The 11703-nt window shown below is 44.2% G+C and overlaps 1 protein-coding gene across 1 annotated transcript in view; it reads right to left on the bottom strand.

The window, feature by feature from the left end:
- HNF4A (hepatocyte nuclear factor 4 alpha) overlaps positions 1–10951 on the bottom strand; it is a 66017-nt gene extending 55066 nt beyond the window's left edge. Inside the window, exon 1 of the mRNA XM_083508156.1 lies at positions 10829–10951. Coding sequence (XP_083364282.1) covers positions 10829–10877 — 49 coding nt within the window. The 5' untranslated portion in view covers positions 10878–10951. The remainder of the gene's footprint in view (positions 1–10828) is intronic.
- Between the last annotated feature and the right edge of the window lie 752 nt (positions 10952–11703).

Genomic DNA, 11703 nt, shown 5'->3' with positions numbered 1-11703 from the left:
TCAGGTAGGTAGCCGTGTTGGTCTGCCGTAGTCGAAATAAATTAAATTGATTCTAGTTAAAGACTCTTCCTAAAAACCTAAAAACTCCCTAAAAAGAATCAAGTCTTCAAAAAAGTTATATGATCTAAGAAAGTCTTTAAAAGAAGCCTTCCAAAAGAGTTTTAAAATTATAATGTAGCACCTTAGAGACCAACTGAGTAGTTTTAGGTATGAGCTTTCGTGTGCATGCTGAAGAGTCTTTTTAACTATCTTCTAAAAGAATTGTTTTAATCAAATCTGTTTGGTTACGCGATGTCGCTACAGCAAAAGAACTGCACTGATTGGTAAACAAAGAGACAAAGAGTGAAGAGAGGCGAAAAAGGAAAAAGGGAGGGGATGAGAAGGTGCCGCCAAGGCATATTTTGGAACCCCTGAGAACCCACATTTTCACATGTGAACATACAGTACAGCCCTAGCAGAGACTGAGTAAAGAGAAAACAGGTGCTGATCAGGACCAGGATCAGCAAAAGCATCTTCTCATTACTCAGAGACAACAACCCTGATGAGAACACTTTTTGTTGATGCTAGACCTTGCAAGATGACCTGCTATGGTCTGCTGATACTGCACAAGAGGCTTCTTTTACTGGTCTGACTAGCTACCCTGCAGAACTTGGCGGAGGGGCACTGCACAGAGTGACTTCTTCCCTGGCCTTCCTCCAGTTTCACGTTAAAGTGATTCAAACCATAACAGAATGGCTGTTTTGCTGGGAATCTTAGGTGAGATACCCATATAGTGGTAGTTGCGCCCAGTTCCAGTCACCACACAGAGGCAGCTTAAGTTCCCAAATAGTTTACTGCTGCAGAAGAACAGGCTTCAGTATTCCAGTTCTGGATGTTGATATATACAAACAGCTTGTAGGCTTTGGAGATACAGATATATGTATATACAAGTGCAAAACATTTCATAGAATCTTAGAGCTGAAAGGAACACCAAGGGTTATCTAGTCCAGGGGTCAGCAACCTAGGGCCCATGGGCCAGAAGCAGCCCGCAGAGGTCATTTGACCGGCCCACGAGCCACCCCCGAATCAAACTGCCCGCTCTCACGCTGCACTAAACTGGTGCAGCATGGGGACTCGCTTCCATGGTGCCGAAAATTGCGTCAGTGCAGGCGCAGGAGCCGAAAGTTGCATCTGTGCATGTACAGACACCGAAAATCACAGGCGGGCGCACGACCCGGCCCTTGGAGGGATCTCCGTGGGACCAATCCAGCCCAGGCAAGATAAACCCCTGATCTAGTCCAACCCCTGCAATGCAGGAATCTCAGCTAAAGCACCCACGAGAGGTGGCCATCCAACCTCTGTTTAAAAACCTCCAAGGAAGGAGAGTCCACCACCTCTCGTGGGAGTCTTTTCCACTGCCAAACATCTCTTACTGTCAGAAAGTTTTTCCGAATGTTTAGTCGGAATCTCCTTTCTTGCAACTTGAAGCCATTGGTTTGAGTTCTCCAAGCAGGAGAAAACAAGCTTGTTCCCTCTCCCATGTGACAGATATTTGATATTTGAAGATGGCTATCATATCTCTTCTCAGTTTACTGTTTTCCAGGCTAAACATACCAGCTCCTTCAAGTGTTCCTCATAAGACTTAGTTTCCAGACCCTTGATCATCTGGGTTGCCCTCCTCTCCACACGTTCCAGCTTGTCAACATCCATCTTAAATTGTGGTGCCCGGAACTGGACACAGTATTCCAAGCGTGGTCTGACTATGGCAGAATAGAGTGGTAAGGTAAAGGGACCCCTGACGATTAGGTCCAGTCGTGGCCGACTCTGGGGTTGCGGCACACATCTTGCTTTACTGGCCAAGGGAGCCGGCGTACAGCTTCCGGGTCATGTGGCCAGCATGACTAAGCCGCTTCTGGCGAACCAGAGCAGCGCACGGAAACGCCGTTTACCTTCCCGCCGGAGCGGTACCTATTTATCTACTTGCACTTTGACGTGCTTTCGAACTGCTAGGTTGGCAGGAGCAGGGACCGAGCAACAGGAGCTCACCCCGTCACGGGGATTCGAACCGCTGACCTTCTGATCGGCAAGTCCTAGGCTCTGTGGTTTAACCCACAGCCCCACCCGCGTCCCTAGAATAGAGTGGTACTATTACTCTATTACTTCCCTTGATCCTGGACACTATACTTCTGTTGATGCAGCCAAAACAGCATTAGCTTTTTTTGCTGCTGCATCACACTGTTGAGTAATTTTAAGCTTGTGGTCTACCAAGACCCCTAGATTCTTTTCACATGTACTGCTAGTAAGTCAGTTGGAAGGGACCCTGTTGCTCCAGTGATTCAAGATGCAACACATACTCCAACTCATGGATTGACCCTAACACATAGACAAAGAACCCAGCACACTAATGAGCTGAAGTGCCTTCATCACTTATATAGAAGACAATGGCTGTTGCCCCATAGCAACTGGCTTGGCTCACATGCACCTGTTGGCTCCTCTCATACATGGGGCCATTTGTGCTCATGAAGGAAACTGACCCTTTCCTCCATGTCCAGTTCCTCCAGGGGTCAGCAAACCTTTTCAGCAGGGGGCTGGTCTACTGTTCCTCAGACCTTGGGGGGTGGGGGTGGACTATATTTTGAAGGAAAGAAGAAGAAGAAGAAATTCCTATGCCCCACAAATAACCCAGAGATGCATTTTAAATAAAAGGACACATTCTACTCATGTAAAAAACACGCTGATTCCTGGACTGTCCGCGGGCCGGATCTAGAAGGCAATTGGGCAGGATTCAGCCACCGGGCCTTAATTTGCTACCCATGCTCCAGTCTATTTGACAGCCCTTAGTGTTTTTTGCAATTATACAGATGAGCTCTTTCAACTGTTGATAAATGGAACCTTTCTATGCCAGCTTCATCACCGTGCACCAAATTAGTTGCTCAAAAGAATTGGTATCTTGGATTTGGCTGGAGGTCCATGAAAACTCAGTGCCAGACAAGCTTGCAAGCAGGACAGGACAGATATAGCCATCTCCCATTACTGTCGCCAGCATCTCACACTCCGAGAAACAAGTTGGACCTGCGACAATTTGCTGTGGTGTTCAGTTCTTTGTTCATTGTGCCAACCCATCAGCCATGCCATCTTCAGGATACCCCGTTGTTTCCACCCTCCCTTCTAGTTTTTCAACAATAGTCAGTAAGCATTTGTCGGCCACTGAGCATGCTTAGTCCTCATTGACCTTTTGGGGGCCAGCCCATCCTTTAAGGTTTCCCCGAAGCCTGCTGATACCTCTCTCTTGTGCTTGGATGGTGTTGTTTGGGCTACCTAAGGATCTGTATATGGAGATGAGTTTGCTATTAACCTAAATCGTGATACTATTTCTGAAGATGAGAGGCTCAGTTGTAGTGCTCACGACTTTGATAGGCATATCCTCCTTGAATTTGCCTCATCTGAGAGAATGACATCCACAGCAATGGCCACAACATCATCCTATGTCCCACCAACACTACATCAAACAGGGAGATTTTGACATGAGGGAGGTGTTTCAAAACAAACCACACCCCATGTGGATTCTGATGTGGTACAGTCCTGTGAAAGGATTGTACCATGTGCACCACCACATATTTGAATGAGCAGAAATAGAAGTGAAATAATAAATGGGAGGGGGGCACTGCAAAGAGAATTAACTACACAGTAAATACAAGTTTTCTGATATATGCCTCTCTCACTAAACTTAGTATCTTAAAACTGCAGCAGCTCTTATAATTTCTTCAAGATACTGATCTTGCACACTTTATCGCTACACCAAGCTCTCTGTGCTTGGCAGATGCATTGTTGCTGCACTGATAAACATCTGCAATTAAGGATCAATTGTATCATTGGTTTTCAAAAGGACCCTTCCTAACAGGGTCACCATTTGTTTTGAAGTTCCCAAAATTACTGAGTACTATAAAGGAGCTATCCTTCCTGTGCCATTTGTATATGTACCTGTGGATTAACCTGCAGCAGGCACTGTATAAGGACTTTATTGACAATCGCTGTGGGATTAACAGCGTTTACCCAGCGCTTGGGTTGTGGCAAGTGGGAAGGACATGTCTAATCCCCATCTCCTTGTGCTGCTTGCTCTCTTTCCCTGAAGCATGCAGATTACTGCTGAAAACCACACCGTGTGAGAGACGCTGAACACAACATGGTGGGATTTGTCCTCATTGTTTATGTCCCCCTCCACCCAAAGCATTTGAATAGCTTGCAAATCTTGTGATAGCCTTGCAAAATCCACAATGCCACCGCCACGCACACACACCCCACAACAAAAAAAGTTACTAGGCCAAGAACATTTTACTTTAGGATTTGCTCCTGGCAAACAAGCCAGGCAACTCTTTTGCCATAAACAAACCAGCATCTCTCTTGGGTAGGGCAGTCATTTGATTACACCATTGCTTCCCCACACATCCATTTGAAAGTCAACTCACACTTGTTACTCTGCAGCAAAGCGTGTTGAGCAATAAATGTGGTTTGAGTTGTGAGCTAGATACATGGCAAAGGCATCCTTTGACCCCTTTCATAATGGATCCAGTCAGTCCATGTCCCCAGGATACCAACATAGTTGTGTGAATTCGCTGGGGATAGAGAGTGAGAAAGGCAAAAGTGATGAACATATGCTTCTGCCTTCAGAATATGAGAAGAGCTGAATCAAACCAAGGATGTATCTAGACCAACATCTGTTTTCTCATAGCAGCCGATTAGATGCCTGTGAGAAGCTCACTTGCCCTCTTCCACTGTTTCTCCCCAGCAACACGTAGTCTAAATTATACCCTCCTTGTCCATCAGGCTTGGTATTGCCATTTCCTCTGACTTGCAGTGATTCTTTGGGTTCATCTGAGATTCTTTCAGCTGGATTTGCTGAGGATTGAACTTGGGACCTTCTTGAAGAAAAACACGTGCTCTGCCACTGAGTTATTGCTCTTCTTCATATGGGTTTTTGGTGTTAACATGGGTTTTATGGTCTGTTGCTGCTGCTGCTTTGCATCCTGGGGCAATTAGCAATGTCTGTCTTGCAGCTGCTCAGAAATTGGCTCCTCAATAGCACTCTGAAGAGTTCAGCCTGACATTAGCTCATGCAGAACAGAGAGGTTCCTTAATCCTTTTCCAAATTCCGTTTGGCTTTAGGACTTATGGAGTCCCTGAATCCATCCTCTGTTTTCCTTCGTCTTCTGTTTGGATAACTTTGTAACCTAGCTATTTAGAAGGACTGCCCTTCCCTCTGCTAACAGTCGGTTGCTCTTCTGCATTTGCTCCCATTTCCTCTTTGTTGTTTCCTCCCTCTAAATCTTTAGACTCTGCTAGACTTGGCAGGCTTTTTCTCGTGGCCAACATTTAAACAAGAAAAGTCTGGGGAGGAGAGCACACCCTTTGTTTAATCACTTAAAACAGATGGGGAAGACGTGGCTGGCTGGTGGCGCGCAAAGCAGTCGTTCTTCCCCAATCCAGCAGATAGAAATGACAGCTGCCTTCTGAAGAGAGCGTGTTTCCATCTGGGGTGGCAGCTGGATTCAGAACATGCACCTTAAACATACCCTCCAAGTGTTCTGATTTTCCAGGGACAGTCCCAGAATTACGAAAGCCATGCTGGCTTCTGATTTTACCCTGGAATGTCCCTATTTCCCCTGCCAGTGCTGCCACCGCCAAACTCATGGAGGAAGATGTGTTTGTTCTGAATGGCGGCAGCAGTGAGGAGCATCCCATTGCCTCTCCATGGCTGCTGCTGCTGCTGCTGCTTCCGGCCTCCTCCCTTGGGCAGATTGTAGCAGCTGCTAGAGCGCAGGTGAGGAGGAAAAGAGGCTGCCACAGCCATTGCCCAGTCCTGGGTGCTGAGCCAGCTCTGAGGGGCAGACAGTGGTCGGGAAGAAAGTGGGAGCAGAGTGGAGCTCAAGGAATCTTTTTTATGCTTTGTGCATCCGGATCTAACCTTGTCCCTTTCTAAAATTTGTTTTTTGGTGTGTGTTTTTCTTTTCGTAAACTTACCAAAGAATAAAATTAAATAAAATTGCGACTGAGGGATTTTCTCAGGACAGTGGAAGGCATATGTGGTGTGTCCCATTGGTGAAGTGGTGGTGGAAATGCTCAGGGGAAGGGGACAAAAAATGGGGTCGGGGTCGAGGAGCATCAGTTGGGAGGGGGGAATGAGAAATGTTCCTATTTTCATCTGAGGAATTTTGGAGGGTATGACTTAAAGAGGTGTGCAGAATGCACAACTACAGCAGGTGCAACTTCCTCCCCCATGCAGTACACTGAGTGAAAAATCCGCATGTGCAAAACCTTTCCCTTCCACGCACCCCGTAAAGCTGCAGTAACTCAGCCTGACATTGAGCCAGCTCTTTGCTTCATGGGCCACCCCTTTTCTCTTCTGCAATCCTGGTTTAGAGCCAGTTTGGAAACCGGTGATGATACCACTTAATTAATGGTGCTTCAGCCCCAGCAAATCATTTTTATGTTGGAAGCTGATGGACAGTTGCTTCTTTTAATTCAAACAGAAGTGGACATGGTGACCTGACCATTTATTATTTCACAGATCATTCAGGTGTTTGCAGCAGCCACTGCCCAATGGACTTAAAAACAAGGCTGGTGCTCACTGTCAGAATGTGTCTATAACTGAGGATCCGTTCCACTCATATAAAATGCATGCAATGTTAAAGTCCACAGGCCCTGACACGTTCAATTGACAGAGACTTCCTGCTACTTGATGTAAAATTTCTCTACCTGGTCACCTAGATGCAATTAACCGCTCCTGTATTGGAGTCTGGTCTGTTAACCCCTTTTTGTCTTCACATCCTAATTTGAGGGAATCAACAGTAGCATACAGCTGACATTCAGTTGTTGCTGCTTTGTTATATTGGTAGCGTCTCATACATTTATTGGTTTTGCTAATTTAGTGAACGTTGCTCTAGCTTAACTTAAGCCCATTAATTTTGATGGTTCAACTGTGAGTAGAATTTAGATGGAGATTTGGTTTCTGTGCTGGGCAGGGAAGAAGGGGTTTCTCCTTCCCTCATTAGGGATGGATAAATCTGTCAGTTTTGGTTTCTCCCAATTTTTCATTTTTCCACTATTCAGTTCTTCACATTTCTACATCATGATGCAATTTTTAAACAATTATCCTGAAAATTAATCAGCTTTTTGTCAAAAATAAAAATAAAAAAATTCCTACCAGTAGCACCTTAAAGACCAACTAAGTTAGTTCTTGGTATGAGCTTTCGTGTGCATGCACATGAAAGCTCATACCAAGAACTAACTTAGTTGGTCTTTAAGGTGCTACTGGTAGGAATTTTTTTATTTTTATTTTTCACTATGGCAGACCAACACGGCTACCTATCTGTAACTGCAGCTTTTTAGTGCACGCTTCTTTCAATATTCACTTTTTTAATGAAATGGTTCCTAATGCACATATTTTTGCCAGCATTTCCCTCTAATATACTACATTTTTAATGTTATTTTTCATTGTTGTTATATGTGCTTTTATGCAGTTTCCTTTAATCCGTGCATTTTTGTAAACATATGGTTGGAGAACTGCATTGCAAAATTCAAAAAGGTGTGAATTTTGAAGGAAAGATGCATTCCTGTTCATATATTGTTTGGGGACGTGCAAATTAGGTAGATTTCCATAGAAATGTGAACCAAACCTAATTTCTCTACCAACCAGCATAAAAGAGCAGTGGAGTAGCAGAGGATGGACAGAATATTCCATCGCTCTTCCAACCAACCACTCAACTCACCTAAATGAAATTCATCTGGTGATCAGCCGAGTGGTTTAAAATAAGACCGACTCCTTATAGGCATCTTAACAGGCTGAATAAAGCAGTATTGCAAATAAAAAATTCATAATTCAAACCTATGCTGAGTGATCAATGCAAGCTTTTGTCATAGCTAAGTATAACTGAAAATAAAATGCTTATGCATTAACAGAACATGGGGTTTATAGCACTAAATATCAGGAAGTCTCTCTGTATAGTACAGTGGTACCTCTGGATGCGAATGGGATCCATTCTGGAGCCCCGTTCGCATCCTGAGCAGAACGCAACCTGCGTCAGCACGCGTGCGCGGGTTGCGATTTGCCGCTTCTGCGCATGCGTGTGACATCATTTTGAACGCATGCGCGAGCTGCAAAACCTGGAAGTAACCCGTTCCATTACTTCCGGGTCGCTGCAGAACGCAACCTGAAAACGCTCAACCTGAAGCTACTTTAACCCGAGGTATGACTGTATATGCATTCACAAAATGCTGGGAATGACTTTGCCTGCAGGTTTGCCAGAACCTTTAACGTCTTTGAGTCCCTACACCTCTGTAACAAACCTGTTGAGATCTACAGCAGACAATCTACAGCAGACATGACCTTTTGAACCCATGGGAGGTGTGACTTTTTAATCTGCCTATGCTAACTTCCACCTGCGTTGCGCCAGACTGAGTTGGTTGTGTACATGTCATTGCTGATACCATCCTCTGAATTTGGTGGAAGTCAGATTTGGGTGCTGGGTTGCAGCCGTAGCTTTCCCAAGTGGTTGCAATGTGGTGTCAAAACTGAATCTGTGCTCTTAAGCATGCAATAAGCATGCGTATGATGACCAGCTTAACCTATGGCAGCATGAGTGAAAGCGAGGGCTGGCTAACAAAACAAAACAAAAAAACCACAGCTGTTGCAGGAAAGCACGATCAAATTAATATGGATCAGGCAATGCCTATTGAAGTAAGGTGGGGGTTTTTTGCATTGCACAGAACTCAGCCTGCAGCTGGAAGTCTGGATTCTTTAACTGTGGTCTGCTTACTCGACTGTTATGGTGAATTCAAAATAACACTCCATCCATGTTGAATCTTGTGTATATTTCTTTTAGCTCATCACAACAATCACCCTTAAATCCTCAGAAAATGATCTTTAAAACTTTGGGAGCCAGTATGGTGTCCTGGAGAGTGCTGGACCGGAATTGGGGTGACCCAGGATCAAATCCATACCCACAAAGCTGGGTGACATTAATCCTATCACTGTAGCTTTACTTCAGAAAGTTGCTGTGGAAATTAAAAAGGAGAGGGAAAAGAATCATGCATACTACCTTGACCTCCTGGAAGGAAAGATCATCACCAGCTTGTCATTATAAGAACTAGTGTATAACTTAAAAATAAGTGCCTGCGTTTGCTTGTTTCCTCTTCCCTCCTCATCCTTTTTCCTTTTGTGTGGTGTCTTTTAGATTGTAAAACTTGTAAGCAGTAACTATTTTGTTTTCATTGATCTTATGTTAAGGTCACTACTCTGGGTGCTCTGTAGTTGAAGCGTTTCTATACTCAAGCCTGGAAATAAAGAAAAGTGTGCATCTGTGGGGAAAACATGCAGGAGCGAATTCTGAAATACCTAGAGTTTTTTTCTGCACTTTCCCTTAAGAGATATTCTATGTTAGGGGTAGCCTGGCCAGGCGTCAGAGGCTTAGTTTCTCAGGCCCTCAAGTTTCAGGACCCAATGAACCAACTGCTCATTTGGGTGTGTTGAATTTTTCAACTTTCAAATTCCCCAAATGATGGGTGCTAAAAAGTTGTAGCATGACTTGGGAATTCAAAAGATAATTTGGTTAAATTAATGTAGTTTAGTTATATTAAAATTTGACTAAAATTGCATAGAAACCATTAAAACGTATTGTGAAGTACTCACAGTTGTATTAGATTTTATTTCCTTAGTTCTTTAGCAGTACCTGACATTTTCAGAAGGTAAAACTAAAATTCTTTGTTTTCCGAAAGTAGCTTATGCGCTTCTTCATCAAACCTGGACTTTCCAAGCTAAATGCTGTCCAGCTACAAAAATAATATCAGATTTGAATTTCTCACACCCCAAACCGTATTTTTAAGACCAGTTTCAATCCATCTGATAAAAAGGATCTTCACCTAGATTACGGTCTGGTATGAGCTGCAAACACAGGATGCTGTCTGCAGGCATAGGAAAATATGCTGAGAGACTATTATGCATGTATTGTATTTGAAACAAACCCATCTAGCTCATGGATATATGACTGATCCATAGATGGGTGTTTATATTTTACCACCACTAAACATATTTTCCATGCATACAAATATGGGGATCGCCAACTCGGTTCTGCAAAATGCAATTTGGGAGGGTGGGGACTTTGACCCAAGGCCCTGAGAACACTTCATGCCCCTCCAGAAAGTATCCTTAACTGAAGATATCTACTGAAAGGTTTCTACCTTTATGCTGACAGAACTTACAAAGGAGTCTTAGAGCTATCTCACTAGATGCCTAGAAAAACCCAGCTGCCTCCCATTCATGGACTAAACTTGCGTCAACTAAAATATCTCTTGGCGTTACTATGTTCAGCCACTTTGCAAAGCTTTGTGAGTGATGGGTCTGGGTCAAGTCCTTCTGTTTAGTATCAGTTTCAACTCTTCCCTTGGAAACCTCATCTCTCTCTCACGCATCGGACTGCACAAAGAACGAGGAAAGAGCCTCCTTTTCCGATCTGCACGCTAAAGGCTCTCCCAGGCCAGCCGTTTGAATCAGGACATTTCAGCCTGAAAACTTTTGCTCACACACATAATTGAAAAGAGAGAGAGAGGTTGTTTTCTTTGTTTTAGGAAGGCTAACTTCTGACTGAAGATGACACAATAACCTGAGGGGAAGCACGTTACAATGAAACACACCGCGTGGTTAAAGCGTTTAGGGGGGGGGAATAAGACTCCCCAGATCGACAATGTGTGACTGGCATGCCCTCACCATACACAACGCTGCCCATAATCTCTCCGCTTCTCTTAAGGCTCTCTCTCATCAGCAACAAGGAAAGAAGATAGTAACCTGCGTACTCACCATATGGCGCCTCCATCTTAGCACTTAGCTGTGCGATTACATTGACCATTTCTCATCAGTATAATTCTGGAGAAAACGGAGAAAGTGTAAAATTACAAGAAAAGCTGGGTGAAGGAGGCGGGCGGAAGGGTGAGCAAACCTGCCTCCTCTGTTATCTTATTGATTCGCTTAATCAGGCCTAATGTGGGTGGAGATGTTAAATAGTAACCAAGCTCATATGGAAACCAACCTGCAAGGTGCCGTCTGCCACGGTAGCTATAGTAACTGCTTCCAAGCTTGAAACTCAAACATGACTTTATGGCACACTTTTGGGACTCCTACCGACACCTAGTTTCAGGCCTTGGGTGACCCCATTGCCGGGCGATTACTTTCCTTCTTATTCCTCCAAGACAAGAGGCTAAAGGGAAGTAGCCCCTGGCAAGGCAGAGCCTGGCAAGGCAGAGAACTCTCCTTTGGGAGCTGTGAACTAGGTCAGTTTCACAGCTGCAGAGACACGGGGCATTTATTGCCCTCGCCAAGCAAACACAGAGAACAAAGGCTTTGTGTCTGTGCGTGCACGCGCTTGAGGCCCTGCACGCCATCATTGTTGATGTGCCGTGCGTACATACCCAGGTGTACATTTGATTTTATGTAAACGCATAGAGGGTTGTGTATTAATTCATGGCAGCGTGTAAATAGATAGATCTGGGTGTGTAGTAAATGTGTGTGGTTGAGGATAGGCATTTCTAAGGACCGGGGCTTATGTGTAGGTGTATGTACATTCTATATATATTTTTTGTAAAGTATATAGTGACCTTTACTCAGGCTCCCAAAGGAGATTACATCAAAAGAGGCTAATTAAAAAATGCAAATTACACACATGGGCCAAATAATAA

The sequence above is a fragment of the Podarcis liolepis genome (assembly GCF_965112155.1).
Source record: "Podarcis liolepis genome assembly, chromosome: 6".
In the NCBI taxonomy this organism is placed as follows: domain Eukaryota; kingdom Metazoa; phylum Chordata; class Lepidosauria; order Squamata; family Lacertidae; genus Podarcis; species Podarcis liolepis.
Note: the sequence above shows the minus strand (reverse complement) of the source record. Positions and strands in the feature narration are given on the sequence as shown.